Raw genomic sequence first — 21,537 nt, 5'->3', positions numbered from 1 at the left:
ATCATGAAGCAAGACCCCTACCTTTCACCTTACACAAAAATTCACTCAACATGGATTAAAGACTTAAATCTATGACCCGACACCTTCAAATTATTAGAGAACATTCGAGAAACCCTGCAAGATATAGGTACTGGCAAAGACTTCTTGGAAAAGACCCCAGAAGCACAGGCAGTCAAAGCCAAAATTAACATTTGGGATTGCATCAAATTGAGAAGTTTCTGTACTTCAAAAGAAACAGTCAGGAAAGTGAAGAGGCAACCAACAGAATGGTAAAAATATTTGCAAACTATGCTACTGATAAAGGGTTAATAACCAGAATCTACAAAGAGATCAAGAAATTCCACAACATCAAAACAAACAACCCACTCAAAAGATGGGCCAAGGACCTCAATAGACATTTTTCAAAAGAGGAAATCCAAATGGCCAACAGACACATGAAAAAAATATTCAAGATCACTAGCAATCAGGGAAATGCAAATCAAAACCACAATGAGGTTTCACCTCACCGCGGTGAGAATGGCTCACATGCAGAAATCTACCAACAATAGATGCTGGAGAGGATCTGAGGAAAAAGGGACACTAATGCACTGTTGGTGGGAATGCAAACTCGTTAAGCCACTATGGAAGTCAGTCTGGAGATTCCTCAGAGACCTGAATATAACCCTACCATACAACCCAGCCGTACCACTCCTTGGAATATACCAAAAGGAAATTAAATTGGCAAACAAAAAAGTGGTCTGCACCTTAATGTTTATTGCAGCTCAATAGCTAAGACCTGGAACCAACCCAAATGCCCATCAACAGTAGACTGGATAAAGAAATTATGGGACATGTACTCTATAGAATACTATACAGCTGTAAAAAACAATGAAATTCGGTCATTTGCAACAAGATGGGGGAATCTGGAAAACATTATGCTGAGTGAATTAAGCCAGTCCCAGAAGGACAAATATCATATGTTTTTCCTGATCTAACTGAGCACCAAAGGGGAAACATGTTGAAGTGAAATGGACACAATGAGAAACAGTGACTTGATCAGCTCTTGTCCTGACTGTTGATGTACAATGTAATACTTTATCCATTTGAGTATTGTTTTTTGTTCTAGTACTATTGGTTGAATAAAGTTTCTATAAGCAGAGTTACATGGTGTGGGGTGGAAGACTTAACGAGATGCAAACAACAGTGTTAATAAAGTCATGCCATTAAGAATGAACATGCTTTACACAGGGAAATTCTGTGTGTATGGGACTACATAGGTAGCACATAGCCAATGACAATGGGCCCCGAATAACAGAAAAAGACGTGTTGACTTGATCAGCTGGAAGATGGGTCCCATTGAATATTATTGGTCAGGCTAACAAATTCAGAAGTGCTGATTTTGAATTACTGTCTAGTAGGGATATGGAGTGTTACCCAGAAGGCCAGTTGCTAAATATTTGTCTTAGTGCTTATATACTACTGTAACAAGTTACTTCATACTGGGACATTTATAAAGATAGACATCTGATTCTCACAGTTTTGGAGGCTAACAAATCCAACTTCATGAGCCCAGCATTGGTGGCTGTTGAGGGCTGCTCTCTGCTTCCAAAATGGCACACTGTTGTTGCGTCCTCATGTGGAACAAGGTAAAGGTAAGGGAAGGAGCCCAGTACTTCAGTTCCTTTTTTTTTTTTTTTTTTGACAGGCAGAGTGGACAGTGAGAGGGAGAGACAGAGAGAAAGGTCTTCCTTCCATTGGTTCACTTCCCAAATGGCCACAATGGCCAGAGCTACACTGATCCGAAGCCAGGAGCCAGGTGCTTCTCCTGGTCTCCCATGCAGGTGCAGGGCCCAAGCACTTGGGCCATCCTCCACTGCACTCCCTGGCCACAGCAGAGAGCTGGACAGGCAGAGGAGCGACCAGGACAGAATTCAGCGCCCCGACCGGGACTAGATCCCGGGGTGCTGGCGCCGCAGGTGGAGGATTAGCCTAGTGAGCCACGGCGCCGGCCTTCAGTTCCTTTTATAAGGATCTTAATCCCATCCATGAAGGCTCTGTACTCAGGACTTAATTACCTGTCATAGGTTCTACCAGTTAACACTATCATGTTGATAATTAAGCTTCAGCATTTGATTTTGGGAGACCACATTCAGATTATGGCAATATTCAAGAAGATAAATAGGTGGATGTTTGTATAACTTAGAAAATGTCGATGGGAGGTATGGATAAAGATGATTGCTATGACTGGAAGGTAGATTGAAGGCCATTTCAAAGATGAGAATTAGGAAATAGAATATGTTGTATTATTTCAGCATGTCCTGAGTCTTCAGTGTTCTCTTGAAATATTGTAGAGTCAAGATTAGCTACTTTGGAAAGTTATTTTGGAAACTCTTTTTTTTTATTTCTTTTTTTTTTTTTTTTAACTTTTATTTAATGAATATAAATTTCCAGTGTACAGCTTATGGATTACAATGGCTTCCCCCCCCCCCCATAACTTCCCTCCCACCCACAACCCTCCCCCCTCCCGCTCCCTCTCCCCTTCCATTTGCATCAAGATTCATTTTCAATTCTCTTTATATACAGAAGATCAATTTAGTATAAAGATTTCAACAGTTTGCACCCACATAGAAACACAAAGTGAAACATACTGTTTGAGTACTAGTTATAGCATTAAATCAAAATGTACAGCACATTAAGGACAGAGATCCCACATGAGGAGCAAGTGCACAGTGGCTCCTGTTGTTGACCCAACAAATTGACACTCTAGTTTATGGCGCCAGTAACCATCTTAGGCTGTCGTCATGAGTTGCCAAGGCTATGGAAGCCTTCCAAGTTTGCCGACTCTGATCATATTTAGACAAGGTCATAAAAGACAGAGTGAGGATAGTAACCAATGATCCTAAGAGTGGCATTTACCAGGTTTGAACAATTATACAGCATTAAGTGGGGAAGAGGACCATCAGTACACACATGTTGGGAGTAGAGCCATTGGTGGTAGAGTAGAGGTTATGATTACAAAGGAATGAGGCCCAAGTACACTAGACAGGGCCTAGAACAAAGGACAGAGTCATTATTAGAGGAGCTAAGAAAGGTGCTGTCTAAGCAACAATTAAGTTTTCTGATTGAGAGGCAAATAGAACCTGACAGAAGGGGCTTGATAATAATCTGGTGGGCTTTAGGCCTTGTAAATTCAGAGGCCCAGACCTATCTATCTCTTCACATGGGGTATATCCTAAGGGAGGTGTGAACCTCCTAGGGGAAGGCACTCTGTTGACTTTCATTACTTAGCTGGCCTGGGAGGAGAGCTGGCCAGGTAAAGGCAGGTGGCATCTCTAACAAGAAATTTACAGTTCTGCCTGCAATGTTGCTGACCCTACTTGACCATCCCCTCAGCTGCAGTGGTCACTTTGGAAGTTGGGCTGAGTGAAGGTCTTTTCAGCTTAGAGCCAATAAGATCTGTGGCTCTGACCTGGGCATCCTTCGACTCCAGGGCAGGTCCATTTCCAGTGATCCAACTCTTGGCAGAGCTGCCAGGGCTCTTCACAAGCTGACTTCTGCTGAAGCCCAGGCTTACCACATTGAAAGCCACTGCAGTGGACTGGCCTGTTGGGTCTCTTTGAGGCAGATCACTGTACAGATCAGCCATTAATAGGCCTGCCACCCATTGCTTCTGATGCCGAGCTTTCTTTTCCTCCTGGTTTGTGTTAAAGCAGACCAGAGGATGCAAGTCAAGGGAGTGCCCGTGTCCCATCTCTAATCTTCGGTGGCCTGAACTACAAGTCTATAGTCACAGGCATGTTCTGTAGTAGTTTTTCTAAGGTAGACAATGTCCATGAGGAAAATTATATTCTCACTTAAAAACTTTCTTTCCCTTTGGTCTGAAAGGGAGGTTTTTTCTACTTACTGTATACTTCGCTGATGGCGAAGTGAATCTAGCTATGAGATTATTATTTGAGTTCTTATTTTGGCTATGATATTGCAGAAAAATGTTAGCCATCTCTTTTATAAGGTCTAAAGATTAAATTGTGCATCCTACAGATTCCTTCATAATAGAATTAGTTTCCTACCTTGAAGAGAATAGAGAAATGAAAGAAGTTGGGCTTAGAATAGAGAAATGAGGGAGCAAGTCCTAGATCGCTTGCTGACAATAGCAATATCACATGAATACTTAGCAAACCGTTTCAACCATTAGATAACAACTTAAGAAAACATTTACCAGAAGGTCCAATGCCTTCTATAAATTTTAAGAATCATGTATTTGGAAACACCTCTTAAATATCTAACATGGTGTAGTTTGTTCAGCCAGTAAACTTAAGCACAACCATCTAAAATGTTTTTAGTTTCTTTCTACCAACAAGTCTAAAACATACGATACACAGATTCAGGTCCCACAAATTAAAATGTATCTTTGATTGATTTTAGCAGCCCAAATTTATGGACAATCTTATCTATAAGCCATTTAAAATAAAACTCTTAATAAAATTTTCCCATGTGGACATACAATATGTACACACATATAATATAGCATAATAGACCAATATATCAATTTTAATAATAGCTATTAAAATCTTTAACTCTTTTTGTAGATTGCCAATTGATTTGAATTGCTTTTTCTTTTTAGTAACCTCAGTTAACCATACTTTCTCTCAGTTGGTACTGTTAATACATTATTGGCTTCATCTGTTTACAGAGCCATCCCAAAGTACTGAATACAATAAAAGTGGCTGGAAAAAGTCCATAGGAACCTATAGGAGGACAGCTAAACACAGAACCAACAACGCTTTAGTTTTATGAGCAGCAGATCATATATAACTGTGGATGACAAAAGACTTTAAGTCGCCATGCTTAAAATTATAAACTCATCCACCAACAAGAGGCACTTGCTTACTTCACAGTATTTTTGAAAGCACCTGTAGGATTTTACAAGTATTTAACCCTTTAAGCCTCTGGGGCCTTCTCATTAAGATAACTATCATGTCTAGTAACACAAGATCATTAGACTTTTTAATTCTCAAACATTTGTATTAATAGCATTTTCCATTATAGAAACTTAAAGTCTGGTACCACATCACATCTTGACAGTACTTCTAATATACTCCAAATAGCCTGGTTAGTTGGTGTCTCTATAAGATGAGAGACATAGGTCCTTCGATTTTTTCAGTTGGGCCCAAACTGGAAAAACCAAAGTCCAGGATTTACTGGAAATTTTAGAGACCAGATTGTTTGAAACTTTGATTTTTTGAATGCCTGTCAAGAATGCCAAGAAGGCTCAAAATCCAAAATATCTGGTTGAAATAAGATTTCTTAAAATCATGACATAACATAGACCAAATTTGATCATTGTTACAAGGTGATTATTCAAATCTTTGAAAATAAGCACATATTTCAATAACCCATAGCTCTTAATAGAAATTCAGCTGTTTTTGAACAATTAGAATTTAACAGACATCAAGAGAACATAATAGATTACTTTAACACATTGCTTTAACAGAGCATCAGAGTTTAATTCTATGTCAAAGAGAAATTGAGCTTCCTGTGATGTTTTGCTATGAGGTTTCCTTCCTTTACCTTCTTTCATATTGGTGACCATGTTTCTGTGTTTCTGTGTGTAAGACATCTTTAAGCATCTTTTGCAGGGCAGGATGAGTGGCAACAAATTCTTTCAGTTTCTGTTTGCTATGAAAAGTTTTAATTTCACCTTCATTCACAAATGAGAGCTTTGCAGGATATAGTATTCTGGGCTGGCAGTTTTTCTCTCTTAGTACCTGGGCTATGTCTCGCCATTCCCTTCTAGCTTGTAGGGTTTCTGATGAGAAGTCTGCTGTGAGTCTAATTGGAGATCCTCTAAGAGTGATCTGACATTTCTCTCTTGCACCTTTTAGGATCTTTTCTTTATGTTTCACTCTGGTGAGTTTGATTACAACATGTCGTGGTGAGGATCTCTTTTGGTCATGTTTATTAGGGGTTCTATAAGCTTCCTGTACTAAGATGCCTCTGTCCTTCTCCAAACCTGGGAAATTTTCTGCTAGTATCTCACTGAAAATGCCTTCTAATCCTTTCTCCCTCTCCATGCCTTCAGGAACTCCTAGAACCCGAATGTTGGGTTTTTTAATAGTATCCTGTAGATTCCCGACAATATTTTTTAGATTTCTAATTTCTTCTTCTTTTCTTTGGTTTGCCTGTTTCCTTTCCTGTTCTCTGTCTTCTAAGTCTGATATTCTCTCTTCTGCTTTGCCCATCCTGTTTTTAAGGCTCTCTAATGTGTTTGTCATTTGATCTATTGAACTCTTCATTTCATTATGATTTCTAGTCACTATCAGAGTTTCTTGTTGCAGTAGTTGTTTCATTTCATTTTGATTCCTCCTTAATATTTCACTTTCACGAGAGAGATTTTCTATCTTGTCCATGAAGGATTTCTGTAGTTCAAGAATTTGTTTTTGAGAACTTCTTAATGTTCTTATCAATTTTTTGAGATCCGCTTCTTGCATTTTTTCGATCTCATCATCTTCATAATCTTGAATTGGGGTGTCTTTTTCATTTGGGGGCGTCATAGTTTCTTCCTTGTTCTTGTTAGCTTGGTTTTTGCGTTTGTTGTTTGGCATGTTGGAGATATTTGGTTTCTTCACTGTGGTGTTTTTTCTTGTTACACTATGGCTCTATATTAAGTGGACTGTCTGCTTTCAGTGGAGCCTTAGAGGCTTGAGATGAGTGTGGCCTGAGAGCTGTGTTTGGTTCCTCAGGGTTGAGGGTGTGTCAAGGATGACACTCCCAGGTTAGGTGTGGTAAATCTCTCTTTCTTTTTTTGATTTAAAAGGGAAGTAATTCCGCACAGCTGAACGTAATTGGAGGTAGTTAGCAGGCAAATGATATACCCACAGGAGCCAGAGATCGGAAGCTCTTTCCCAAGGGCCACACAGGGAATCTCTTTTGCCCTCAGTGTGGGCTCCAATTCTCCTGCAGTCTCCCACTGGGTTGCCAAGTTAGATGCTAATCTCCTGTTATTTCACCCCTCCCCCCAGAGTCAGGTTTTTCTGCTAGGCTCAGGGCTGGTGCAGACCTGAGGTCGCCCTGCTTATGACGTATGTCCAAAATGGCGCCTGCTCTGTCTTGCTCGCCTTTGAGAGGTGAGCGGAGAGAGAGAAACTTGTGTCCGTATCAGTCACTTTTTTTATTTTTTTTTTCTCTCTCTTCTAGTTAGCCTGGTGAACTTTTCCCCACGGAGTTTCAAGCCTCGTTCCCTCTAGCCTCCTCTTTCCGCTTGCCTGCTGGTATCTCGGGCTATGGAGGTTTGGCTCACCTCGCGTTCCAGCGCTGGTGCGTTGAGTCTGCCGCTGGTGTCCCGAACTTGGGCTCCCACGCTCTCCACGCAGGTCCACTGTGAATCACTAGTTCCGGAAGAGTTTCCTCTGCTGTTTCATCCGCTACTCTTCCTTGACCCTGCAGTATCTCCACTTATATTAAACTTTCTCTCCCCCCGGACTAAGTGTGCTTCCTGCCTATTCCGCCATCTTGCCGCCTCTCCTTTTTTTTTATTTCTTCAAAAGTCTAATAACAAAATTTCTAACTTAATCCAGAATTGGGCAGTCACTTCAGCATTAGTTACTTATCTGAAAAGGAGAAGCCAATAAGGGCTATTGAAGACATTAATTTGTATGGACAGAATGAGTATCAAGCCCATTTATGTTTCTCTTGGGTGTTGCTTGGATTTACTTAAAGAAATCCTTTAGTTCAGAGTTGATGATAGTGAACCTGTAACACATTTTAGCTTCATTTTTAGCTTTCATTTTTACCTCAGCATTTTGTTGCTTTCATCCCTAGACTGTTTTTCCTCACATACAGAAATGGCAGCACAAATTCCTGAGATAGTGTTGTTTCTTTTCACATCATGGGAGAAAGGAGAGGATAACTATTAACTCTCATATAAAAGTCAAAGGATTCCTTGTGATTGGGCAAATTTCAGTTAAAGTCAAGGATAGGATCACGTACATTGGTTTAGATGACTCAAGGAATTAGGGGATCACTGTTAACCAAGTGGTATTGCTAAAATATTCAGGATTCTGATAGAAAGGCATGAAGGAATTGATTTTGGAAGACAACCAAAAATGGCTATTTTCCAGCTTTAGTTTTTCACTGTACTAGAATGTAAACTGCGTCACTGTCAGGTTCATGGTTTCTTCCCTAACCACCTAACAAAGGGTACATAATAGATATAGGATTTCGGGGGGATGGTGGGAGTTTGTTTGTTGAGTACCTGAATGAATTAACTAAAAAATGAGTTAGGAATCTCTTTTAAGGGAAAATATTTATAGGTCACAGTGTTAGGTAAAACTTATACTCAAAGTCATGCATAAACAGTCATGAGAAGTGTTAAGACAGACAAGTTTCCTTGGGAGAAAAGAGGTCATACTTCAGCAGAAAATATAGCTAAGTCTCATACATATTAACTCAAAAATCAAATCATTAATAAATTGAGCTGGCATGCACAAATATATATTTTATATGATTACGTATTTTTCTAAAGCACATTTGGCCATGGCAATATTTTTGCCTGAACATTTGTGACATGCAAGTTTAAAATTAGACTTTGAAATGTTGGAACTTGTGAATGGACTATTTGTATTGATTTAATTATTGTCTATGGGAGAAAAATGCTAAACAATGTTAATAAGGTATTTTAAAACCCAACTAGTATAATAATACTAGTATTGTTATTTGAGCCCCTATAAGGTATTTGTTGCTTTCCATGTACCAACTATTTCATTGTTAAGTAATTGCACGGTCCAACTATTTAATTCTCAATTAATAGTCTATGTAAGCTTCATTATCATTGATTTATTGGTAAACAAAATGAGATAGAAGTTCAATAAGTAGGAAAAACAGGTAGAAAATAATAAAGATTCAAATCCGCAAATATGTGGTCCCCAAACCACTCTTCCATTATACTACTTATCTTAGTTGGCTTTCCAGATGAGATATGGATTTATGTGCAAACTATTTACTAAGGAAGTAGCAGGAGAAAACATTGGGTGGGTAGAAGGAGAGTAAGGCTGGGGAAGAAAAAATTGAGCAAGGGTGTGATCCACTTGTAGTCCCAGCTTCAAACTAATCCCATGGAGAACACAGCTTACATTTAGGGTTTTTCCCACCTGATGCAAAGTTATAGGATGCTCAGATATCTACCTTTCACCTTCCCCGGAGGCATGTCTATTTTCTGGCACTTCTTGTTCTCTTCAAAGTGATCCATCCCAAGATCACAGGTGTAAGTGATTACAAATAAGGCGAGATAGTGCTTGGGACACCCACATCCAATTCCAGAGTGCCCTGGGTTCCAAGTTCCAGCTCTGCTGCTCTTTGCAGCTTCCAGCTAATGTGCACCCTGGGAATGGTAGGTGATGGTTCAAGTGCATGGGTCAGCACAGCCCATGTGACAGGCCCAGATGGTGTCCTCCACTCTTGGCTTTGGTGTAGTCCAGCTCCAGCTGTTTTGGGTATTTGGGAAATGAAGAAGTATGTGGAAAATCTGTCTTCCTGTCTGTTTGTCTCTCTTTCTGCCTTTCAAGTAAGAGTACATTTTAAAATAAATTTAAATGTAACTCACCCACAACAGAATGCACAGAGAAGTTAGGGCATTTACTCGAGTAACTTTCTTATCAGCTTATTCAAATCCAATTAAAATATTAAATAAACTGGGAAAGTAAAAACAAAGGCAGTTTTAAATTGAAGTTTTACTTAGTGCAGAAAAAATGAATTTTGGGGTAATACCTGTATCAATGCTCACAGATATTGATGAGTTGATTAAATTTCCTTACTTATGTTTGATTATTAGTTAGGATTTTTGGTTGCAAGTAACAGAATCTCAAGTAGCTAGCTTAGGAGAAAGAAAAGGATCGGTTGACTCATCAATTAGGAGGAACAGTTGGATTAGTAAACCATATAATGACAGAGATGCAACTGGGTCCAGGAACAACTCAGTTATAAATTCTAACTGTCAAGACTGTCTTTTCTTCTTTTTGATATACTGCTGTATAATGACTTCATTGTATCTCTCTGCGAACTTGCTCCTTTCATATGCTGGAAATATCCCAGGAATTGCTGACCCACATAACATCCAACTTCCAGATGTAGATAAATTAGTTTGCATGTTTAAAAAACAATCCCAAGGAAAGACTGATGGGTTGGGTACCCATCTCTGAACTGGTCAGTTGAGGCTGGCAGAACAAGATCATTTGGCAATGGTAATTCCCATGAGAATTCAGTACTCCTGTAAGGGGTGAATTATTTCCCAGAAGTCTCCTCTCCTTCAATTCTGTTCTTTTCTTCATCTCTATCATATGTGACCTCTTCTTGCTGTCACCCCTTGGATGAGCTGCCAAGTCCATTCATGCTATAGCCCCTTGACACCCTTTCAATAAATCAAGTTTTGATTTGAATTCTGAGTTTCTTCAAAGTGGTATACCTCTGGGACAACGATAACTATCCCCTTGCCAAATTTGGTTGCCTTTCATAACTTGGACATATTGTGCTAAAACTGCACTGCCCACTAGGGGAAAAGATATGGAAGTAGCGGGGAGAGAGGGGAGAGATAATGGTCCTATTGTCATCACAGCAGCTTGTCAGCACAGTCATATAATCATCTATCTATGCTGCTAGTTCTGGCTGAAATGTTCTGTTAGGTATTGTCACTTTCTAAGGCAGCTGATCTTTAGGTAACCTAGAGATGGATATGGGCTTCTATATAGACAGTGACCTCTGCCTCAGGCAGGTGTATATAGCTGGGTGCCAGGAGGAACAAGAATGGGCAGGAAGAAAAGCGATGGGAATTTACAAAATTTCCAGCTCATTACAGATTCCACCATCACCTCTCGCCTTTTGTTTTAATTTTTAATTCGGTGAGTTCAAAGTTGTTTTTGGAGAGCTGTGTTCCACTTGCCTACTCATGTTTCAACATGCAAGGAGCCACATCTTAAAAGATAAACTTGAAAAATGAATATTGGAAAATCATTCAGAAAAGCTCTAGGCAATTTCTTTGTGTTTCTCACATAAAGTAGATAAATAAGAAACCTGTTTAACCTCAATTGCATAATGAAATATGCATTTTTGTGATAAGTCTGTGTTACAATTACAGGTTCATGACATAGTATGAAGTACAAATCAACAAGTTGTCAGTTATGGATAGAAAGTTGAGGATAACAGAGATATTACTTTCCCAGTGGTGCCATAATAAATTATCATAACCTGGTTAGCTTGAAACAACAGAAATGTATATCTCATAGCTTTGGAGACTAAAAGTCTAAATCAAGTTGTAGGCAGGGCCAAACTCCCTTCCAAGGCTTGAGAAAAGCATCGTTTCTTGCCTTATCTAGCTTCTGGTGGCCTCTGGTATCCTTTGGCTTGCAACAAAATGACTCTGACCTCTGCCTCCACCCTCACATGACCCTCTTCTCTGTGTGTGTCCGTGTCTGAATCTCCCTTTCATTCAGACACAGTCATCGGATTTAGGGCCCACCCTAATCCAGTATTAAATCATCTTAACTACTTATGTCTGCAAAGAACCTTTTTCCAAACAAGATGACATTCTGAGTTTCCAGGTGGATATGAATCTTAAGTAGACACCGTTTAACCCAGTACAGGAAAATTAAATTAAAAAATTCAGTTTTAATTTTTTTTTTCAGCAAGTAGTATTGCTTGGGTAATTGGCTACTTTAAGGCTACAAAAGCAAATGACTTCTTAAATATTTATTTCTATATTTCAGAAGGAAGAAGCAGAGTTTGAGAGAGAGAAGAAAGAAAGAAAGAGAAAGAGAGAGAGAAAGAAAAGGAGGGAAGGAAGGAAGGGAGGGAGGGAGGGAGGGAGGAAAAGTTTTCCTCTGGTTTATTCCTCAAATGCCCCTAATAGTCAAGGCTGAGTGAAGCCAAAGCCAGGAACCAGGAATTCCATCTGGGTTTCCTACATGAGTGCCAGGAACCCACATACTTGGGCCATTATCTGCTGCCTCTCAGGGACAGTAGCAGGAAGCTGGATCCAGAAGCAGAGTCAGGCTTGTTCCCAGGCACCTTAACAGGGATGTGGGCATCCCAATGGCAGCTTAGCCTGCTGCACCACAATGCCTACCCCTGAGTTCTGGATTGTGAAATCCTATAAGATGTGAATAGTTTTAAAAGTGTCTTTTCAGTTTCCTAAGCAAACGGGAAGAAGGGGCAGATTATAGGATGACCCACCATTGTGAGTGAATGGGATGGGTTGGTGAGTGTATAGTTTCAGGAGAGAATGGTGGTATGAGTGACTTGAGGAGGGTGAAGAAGCCAAAAGAGCAGGAAAAAGAGATGAAGGGTTTCAGAGGTAGTGCAGTAGGACAGACTGTGACGGGGAGATCCAGTCACTGAAGTAGAGACCATCATTAAGAAACTAAGAGGCAAATGGATGTGGTGGTTCAGGCTCATAGAAACTGGCTTCATGCAGAGGGTAGCATTCATTTTCTTTCAGTTCAATACATTTTATTGACTACTCTGTATGAACCGGGTTATGTTGGGCATATTTGACCTGGATAATGAGGGTGAGAGATGATGGCATCAGGAAAACCAGTATGGCTTTTTGGAGCTTTTCAATTTCCAGGTTCAGTTTCATGGGCAATACTGTAGTGCCTTTAGGTTGTTGTTTTCTTTCTTCTTTTCTTCCTTTACAGCTTCCCTCCTTCTCTCCCTCCCTCCCCCCTTTCCTCCCTTTTTTTCTGACTAAGATTTCTCAGTGCACTGGTTACTTGATGTAACTGAGTGGCTATTTTACTGTAAGGAAGGAACTCTTCAGGTTGAAGTCTTTCCCTCTCTTCCTCTGTATTTTAGTTGCTGATTGTTCTTTACCTATGACCGAGGCTAACATAACTCACTGCTTCCAGGACGTCCTTGCCTGGCCTCTAGTATCTGAGAAGGTGAGCACTGAGCCAAGCGTCTGTTCTGTGCCTTTAAACCCACTTTAAAAAAAAAAGATTTCATTTATTTATCTGAAATGTAGAGTTACAGACAGAAAAAGGGAGAGACAGAAATACAGGGCTTCCAATCCGCTAGTTCATTCTCCTGATGGCCACAACAGCTATAGATGTACCGATCCGAAGCTAAGAGCCAGGAGCTTCTTCAGGTCTCCCACCTGGGTGCAGGGGCCTAAGCACTTGGGCCATCTTCCACTGCTTTCCCAGGCCATAGCAGAGACAGGATCGGAAGTAGAGCAGCCAGGACATGAACCGGTGCCCTTATGGGTTGATGGTGCTGCGGGAGGCAGGTTAGCCTGTTATGCCACAGTGTCAGCCCCTAAATACCACCTTTAATGAGAATGTGCTGATCAGTATTCAGTTTGATACATAATTAGAAGATTTTGTTCCATGTTTGCATCATGGCCACCCACTCCATATATATGGCTTTCCAATCCTTTTTATTTATTTCTTCTGCCATCAGATAGCCAGACTGAAAACAAAATTAAATTAAATGCTCATCCCTGTCTCAGAAATACCAGTTTATCTACATTTGTATTCTTTATATAGCCACAGACATCTTGAACAATTCCTGTATCGTTAATAGCTTTTTTGAATAGAGGCAACTTTTGGCATTCTCATTTTGATCGTGATAAAATGGCACATGTGTGAGGTATCCTACCAAAGTAGGGTGTGGTTTCAAAGTTCTGCTTGTTACTGTATTAATTCATTTTAGCCTTACAGTGCTCACATTTTTGAATTGTAAAAAATGTGTTATTCTGCCATCATTCCAAACACCTTGATGATGTGAAAGGAAAAGACTTTCCCAGGACATATGACATGGTGGTGTTTAATGTTTGCGTTCAATCAACAAACAGGAGGTGCCATGGAGCATTTACTCAGAAGTTGTCTTACTTAGCAACTCAGCCTTACTTGGGCTACAGAACAATAGCACAGCATGACTTAAAGTACAAGTTTTATGACTTAAAGTGCTTGTGGAGCTGGTTGGGGAAGCAAAAGGAAATGATGAGCTATCATTTTGGGATTGGTGACAACCTGGCATGAATAGCCTTCGTCAACATGGTATGAACCAAATAAATAAATGAAACTTTTTTTAAAAGACTGTATTTATTTATTTGAGAGAGAGAGAGTTAGAGACAGTGAGAGGGAGAGACAGAAAGTCTTTCATCCACTGGTTCACTACCCAAATGGCCACAATGGCTGGAGCTAAGCTGATCCGAAGCCAGGAGCCAGGAGCTTCTTCCAGGGCTCCCATGCAGGTGCAGGGGCCCAAGCATCTGGGCCATCTTCTACTGCTTTCCCAGGCCATAACAGAGAGCTGTATCAGAAAAGGATCAGCTGGGACTAGAACTAGTGCCCATATGGCATGCTGGTGCCACAGGCAGACGCTTAACCCACTGCACCACAGCGCCAGCCCCCAAATAAATAAATCCTAAAAACAAAATATTTCAGGTGGGGCCAGTGCTGTGGTGAAATGAGCAAAGCTGCCGCCTGCAGTGCCTATATCCCATATGGGTGCCAGTTGGAGACCTGGCTGATGTACTTCCAATCCATCTCTCTGCTATGACCTTGGAATGAAGTAGAAGATGGCCCAAGTCCTTGGGCGCCTGTACCCATGTGGGAGATCCTGAAGAAGCCCCTGGCTCCTGGCTTCAGATCAGCCCAGCTCCAGTCATTATAGCTATTTTGGGGAGTGAACCAGTCTCTCTCTCTTTCTCTCTCTGCCCCTGCCCCTCTGTAACTCTGTCTTTTAAATAAATAAATAAATAAATCATAAAAAAGATTTCAGGCTTTGTAGGCCATAGTGTCCTCATCTACATCAGTATATAAATGGATGAATGTGGCTGTGACCTAATAAAGCTTTAATTAAACGAATAAAATCATGGTAAGAACCTTGTGAAAAACTCTGTCCCCTGGTGAGCCCCTTGAGCTGATGGCCCTATCCTGTGATGAACAAAGTGCTCCTGCTTCCTGGAACTTGTACCGTCCACTCAATCTGCTATGCCCATCCTTAAGGACCATTTTTGGTGCTTCACCTAATTATCTTCCATGGTGCTCTTAAAATTCCATCTCCAGAACTTCTAATCTTTAAGAGTTTGATGACCAGTGTCTTTTTCCCTCTACAGTAGTGACTCCTTAATTCATAATTGTCCTTATATAATTGCCAACCACTTCTTTTTCTTTCCTTCTGCCTTTCTTCTCTTACATGCTTTATATTTGGCACCAGGCTTTGCTTCTCCAAGGGGTTTTTTATCCTCTCCTCTTGTGGTCAATACCCAGACCTGCAGAAAATCTCCTTGCTGTTCAAGGAGTGTGTTTTTTTTCCCTATGAAATCCTCATGTTTTAGGCTGCACCCTCACATTGTATTCTGGAGGTTGGATTATGATTTAATTCTTGAGAGCTTGTTTGGAGGTTCTAGTAGGGGAGCACAGCTACTCGTATACCTTTGACAGAAGACAGTCCTTCTTTCTCTAGTGAGGAAGGTTGTCCTCTTAGAGTGCACATCTTCAGGAGGGATGCATATGGAGCAGTGAGGGGGAAAGGGGACACCAGCCTAGCCAGCCAGATCAAGCAAGTCAACCCTGGCAATCAGTGGGGTGACAGATGTCACAGCCAGATCACCCTCACATCCACAATTTAATTCTTGAATGCCTCATAAGGTTGCCAGGAGAGATGTTTTATCTTCTGCCTTTAGGAAAGAAAATTGAAAGCTCTGTCTGCAATGTCTAGAGGTCAAGAAACACTTGGACTAGGATGGAAAGGAGATCAGGTGACCCCCCACAAGCCACACACACACACACACACACACGAGACTGGTGCTGCTTCTCTGATGGCAGTGTTGTGTGGTGCTTCTTGCTAGTGGCTCCTAGAAGCACCTTCTGGCATTGGTTCATGATGTGATCACCACCCTGGATGACAGCTGTCAAGAATTTACTTTCATCCTCCTTCCCACTGGCATCGACTTCCAGTGTCCTTGTTGATCTCCAGCACTTCTTCCTGCTGTATTATGTTATTGTTTGATCATAAGCTCTGGAATCAGTCAGCCTGGTTTCAGATCCCCATCTACCACTTCCTAGCTGTGAACTTTGTTGCTTGATCTCCCTGGGTCTCAGTTTTCTCAACTCCAAGATGAACAAAGTAACATTTAATTTATGTATTTGTTGTAAATATTAAATAAAATATGTAGAATGAGCAATAATAGTGGGAGAAGCTATTCAATAAAAGACCTGTTACTGTAATTATTAAATAAAAGATATACTATTATAATTACTTCAGGAATGCACTGGTAGCTTGGCAGCTTGGTGTTATTTTCAGGACTTGCAATAAAAGGGGCGCTTGCTGGTGAAAGGTTTTTGAATGTGGCTTATTTGAAACTCTCTAAAGTCAGATACCACCTAGCATTGCATACTCCATGCCACTCTTTGCTACCTCTTGCTATTCCTCAATGAAGACCTTCAGTTTCTGTAGATGTCTTGGCAACAGGCAGCTCTCAATTGGACCTAGTGACTTCATTTCAGAAGCTCCCTTGTAGATTCAGATCAATCTTCAGGGTCTGCCTGAACTTAAAATGCTCTTGAGCAAAACAAACAAAAACCTTCCATGTGCCTGAATATTTTGCTATGGACACATCAGCAGGGCCCTGTCCCTCGCGGACTCCTGAGGCATCTGAACAAGTCAAATCTCACGAGAAAGCTCACACTCAATGTGTAAATTAAACTCTAATGGGAACCCTGTGTTACACTTCTGTGCAATCATTAGTTATTATGAAACCATGCTTGAACAATAACTGTCAATTTCAAGAAAAATAAAAAACAGTTTCTGCCTCCAGGGCTCACGACCTTTGAGAGACTAGACAAGTACAAACAAAACCATGTGTAATGTTATTCCTGTGACTGTGATGTCTCAATTGTACATGTGGATAAGGTGTGGCATGACTCACTATGGAACACAAAAGAAAACTGGATTTAGTAGCTTGGATTCTTTGCCCATTGAGACGTCTATCTACTGCATCCCCTTTGTCCCTTTGACTGCTTAGATTTTCCTTCAGGAAAGAGAAACGATGTAAAGAAAATGAAAAGCCCTAGGAGAAAATAGCTGAAAACACATCATGTAAATTTGCATGTCTGAAGCAGAGAGCAGGCAAAATTTTCAAAATGCGGTGCCTGAATTTGAGTAGTTAGGGCTAAAAGTGGAAGGGTTCAAGGGCTCTGCGGCAGCAGTGTCTCTGGACTTTAGAAGCGCACCAGGGCTTCTTTATTCAAAGAACCCTGTAACTGGTGGGAATACCTACAGCCCAGCTAGGCTGCTTAGGTTCAATTTCGTCTGGATGTAGGGGTCTCTGGGATGCTAAGATGTGCCCCACTCATTCCGAATCAGTTTCCAAGCTCGTGGTCTAAAGCAGGCGAATGTTATGAAGGGAACTTGAAGAGAAGACACAGGAGTTTTCACACCTTGCTCATGCTTTCAGTATCAGGACCCACTTCACTACTCATCATTTTTAAACCACTTTCTGGTTTGCTTCTCCTAATTTGAACAGTGTCATGCACTTCTTTTTCTCTTTCTCAAATTATAAAAAAATATTATTAAAATTTGATCTTAATCATCAAAATAAAAATAACCATGCTTGAATCTTACATTGTGCTAAACAGGTATATATATATAAATAAAGGGGACATCATCTATCACGTCCAATAGGGATGAGTAAAGAGAAGATTTTGAGGTGGGAGAGGAAACAATGTTTGCACCTATAGTTCTGAATTCTTTCTTCTAGTGCATGGGAAAAAAAATAGGAGGGAAGAGGATCAATGCAAGGTAAAGCCTAGAAGAATGTAAGCAAGTTTTGAAATAGTTGCTTAGCAGAATGGGTAAAGGAAACAAATGCGAGTTAAAAACAAAACAAAAGCAGACAAGTAAAGTCCTCTGATTCTTGGAGTAAATAATTATCTTGGTTGTTGCCCTTATCATTATCATCATCATCATCATCATCATCATCACCTCTAGCACAAATTATACCTGAAATGCATAATTGAGAAGGATGTCTGGACAATAAACTGGTGATCAGTTATGCTAGGTTTGTACTTGTTGTAGGATGTTGTAATATGGTTCTCCCCATCACGTCCTTCTTGTTTGTGTCTGTGCAGGTGGAGCCAGTGATACAGAGAGGACATGAGAGTCTGGTCCACCACATCCTGCTCTATCAGTGCAGTAGCAGCTTCAATGACAGTGTCCTGGACTACGGTCATGAGTGTTACCACCCAAACATGCCCGATGCCTTCCTCACTTGCGAGACTGTGATTTTTGCCTGGGCCATTGGTGGAGAGGTGGGGCTAATGATTACTGAGATGTAGCAGGAGTAACTGATCATGTTCCCACCCTCCCAGATACAGTTCTAATAAGTAAAGCTCTACACACTATTTTTGACATGAGGGTGGTGTATTTCTGTTTTCATGGAAAGGATTCTTCCTGTAAATCATTTTATCTAATCAAATATAGAATAATGGAGTTCTTAAGGGTCAAAGTATCTTATAGAATGCTTGGCCTCTGAGTGGAGTAGAGCTCTCAGGGACTTACGTGGTATATTGTCTCATGGAATTTTCCATATTTAGGGTTTTTCCTATCCACCTCACGTGGGATTATCCCTTGGCACTCCGTTAGATCCACATTATGTGCTCCTAGAAGTCCATTATGACAATCCAACTCATAAGAAAGGTGAGATTAACACTTTGTATATTTTACCTATTAATTTTTAAAAAGTTTGTAACTCTTACCTTTACTGAGGGGCTGCCTTTGTGGTATGTTGGATTAACCCACTGTCTGCAATTCCAGCATGGGTGCTGGTTCATGTCCCGGCTGCTCCAATTCTGATAAAGCTCCCTACTAATGTGATTGGGAAAGCAGCAGACCATGGCCCAAGTCCTTGGGCCCCTACACCCAAGTGAGAGACCCAGATGAAAATCCTGAACCCTGGCTTCAGTCTAGCCCAACCCTTGCCATTGCTACCCCTTGTCGAGTGAACCAGTGGGTGAAGACCTCTTCCTCTCTCTGTCTCTATAACTCTGCCCTTCAAATAAATAAAATAAATCTTTTAAAAAAAGGGTTGAAACAAAACTGCAAACAGTGTTACAACAAATTGACCTATATGTTTATCATCCAAATTAGGATACTTTTTAATGTGAAAGAAAGCACTATTCATGATTATACTGGGACAGTCAGCATTAAAACACACTGAACTAGGCAAATGGGCACATATGGCTACTAATCTGAAAAAAAAAAAAAAAGCTTACATATTACCTGCCAGGAAATAGAATAATAGACATTTTTCATTTGTGATATAAATTAGTTCCAAATATATGGTGCTTGTGAAATATTTTCTTTCTAACTGCATATATGGAAAAGCCATCATTTATTATGATAAAAGATACTAAGTTTTTTGTTGTAACTCACAAATATATATAAGAAATCTTTATGTAGTGACACAGTGCAATATGTTAAAGAAAGAGGCATTGCACTTTTGATGTCTGAATCTACTTAATATTTCAAAACTAAGAAATTGCTATATTTTATATATAATGATCAAAATAAGCAACTTAAAGTTATTATTTTACATTGATTCATATGATTATTGTGCAAATACTAACCACCAACTAGGTGCTGGGTCTGTTCTTGATTATATAACATGAATGAAAAACCAACACCATGTCCATGCACATGGAAATAATAGATGAGTGGAAAAAAGAAATGATAAAATAATCACATCAGTTAACAGAAAATTGTATAAATGCTAGTTAACCCAAAGCCAGGGTATCTGACACTATGACAGCATATAATTGGTAATGTCACAGGGTCAGGGGTGTGTGGTGCACATGGTTCAAAATTCTTGGAAGTACTTGAGACCCATAATCTCCCACCTTGTCATAACCTTGCCATAGCAAGAACATGACTTATTCATGTTTCATCTCCACATTGATAAATGCAGTGCTGTTCACGTAAGAGATTCTTAATAATTATTTGTTAATTGAATGACTGTTGAATGAATAAGACACTGGTGACAAACTATAGACAATTCATCCTTAGTATTGTTCTCCATCAGTAGGTGGCTTCTAGATCCAAGAGTTTTCACTTCAAAATAAATGTTATTGAACTTCACCTCTAAACACTATAAAAGCCACTTTTATTGAGTTATTCTATATTCTTATGGATGACTATAATTTTCATTCTGTTGTCATATTAGATGATCGTGAAATGTATCAGCTTTTATCTCAGTCATTTCCCCCAGGATGTGATCTGTGTGTCCACCACAGTGGCAGACAACGTGGTGACTCATTTTAATTCTTTCATGTGAAACTAATTGTTGTCTTGCATTAGTCTCTGCTTCTATCATTTCTCTTGTGAGATTTAAAGAAAATAAATTAATTTCAACTAAATACAAGGTTTTTTTAAAAAAAATCAAATACATTTAGTGATGTGCTCTTATTACAGGCTTAATAGATAATTCTGGACTGCGGTTATTTCATACAACGGATATAAGGAAATATGATGCTGGAGTGATCGAGGCTGGCCTCTGGGTGAGCCTCTTCCATACCATTCCTCCAGGGATGCCAGAATTCCGGTCCGAGGGTCATTGCACACTGGAATGCCTGGAAGAGGTATGCAGTATCTGAGTTTTTGAGCAGCTATCTAAATATTAAGCAGTGCTCTTAGAAGCTATTGTGTGAAAAATTATATGTTTGTTTATTATTTTGCTTGTCAGCACATTATGAAACCATTATGATAATTTGAGCAGAAATGTTGTCTTTTTAAGTCATGAAATCCACAGGAGTATAATTCCAAAGACAAGAAAAACTTGCAGGATATTTTTCCTTCCTACTCCTTCCATTTGTTCATATTAGATACTTTATTTAATCTTTTACAATTTATATTTTTGTTTGTATAGTCTTTGCTTTCTCTACTTCACCTTTTATGCATATTTATTTTTTTCATCATTCATTTTCATTTTTTCTGTTTTTCTTGTGCTGTGGACAGTATGGCAGATTGGTGCAGTGGGAGAAAGATTATGCTCTTTTGAGTTATTTAGACCATGACTCCGATGGCCATGTCACCATGTTGGCTGTAAGACCAAGGGTGATCTGTTTAATTCCACTGACACACCTTGGCTTTCTTATCTGAAAAAGTGAGAATGATTTTTCCTTTTAAGAGTTTGGATTCTCCGTTCAGGCACTGTGGCACAATGGGTTAAAGCCCAGCCTGCAGCACTGGCATCCCGTATGGGCACCAGTTCAAGTCCTGGCTGCTCCACTTCTGATCCAGCTCTCTGCTATGACCTGGGAAAGCAGTAGAAGATAACCTAAGTCCTTGGGCCCCTGCACCCATGTGAGAGATCCTGAAGAAGCCCCTGGCTCCTGGCTTCAGATCGGCACAGATCTAGCCATTTGGGGAATGAACCAACAGAAGGAAGACCTATCTCTCTGTCTCTCTCTCTCTCACTGTAACTCTACCTGTCAAATAAATAAAATCTTAAAAAAAAAAAAAAAAAAAAAGGACCTCTCTGTCTCTTTCTCTCTCTCTGCCTCTGCC

General features: G+C 40.1%; 1 protein-coding gene across 1 annotated transcript in view; it reads left to right on the top strand.

Moving 5' to 3' along the window:
- The window catches only part of MOXD1 (monooxygenase DBH like 1), a 112,711-nt gene that overhangs the window by 66,855 nt on the left and 24,319 nt on the right, over positions 1-21,537 (top strand). Inside the window, exons 5-7 of the mRNA XM_062186772.1 lie at positions 18,105-18,284; positions 18,570-18,672; positions 20,443-20,609. Coding sequence (XP_062042756.1) covers positions 18,105-18,284; positions 18,570-18,672; positions 20,443-20,609 — 450 coding nt within the window. The remainder of the gene's footprint in view (positions 1-18,104; positions 18,285-18,569; positions 18,673-20,442; positions 20,610-21,537) is intronic.

This window comes from Lepus europaeus, chromosome 3 (genome assembly GCF_033115175.1).
Source record: "Lepus europaeus isolate LE1 chromosome 3, mLepTim1.pri, whole genome shotgun sequence".
In the NCBI taxonomy this organism is placed as follows: domain Eukaryota; kingdom Metazoa; phylum Chordata; class Mammalia; order Lagomorpha; family Leporidae; genus Lepus; species Lepus europaeus.
This window is presented reverse-complemented; position numbering and strand designations above follow the sequence as displayed.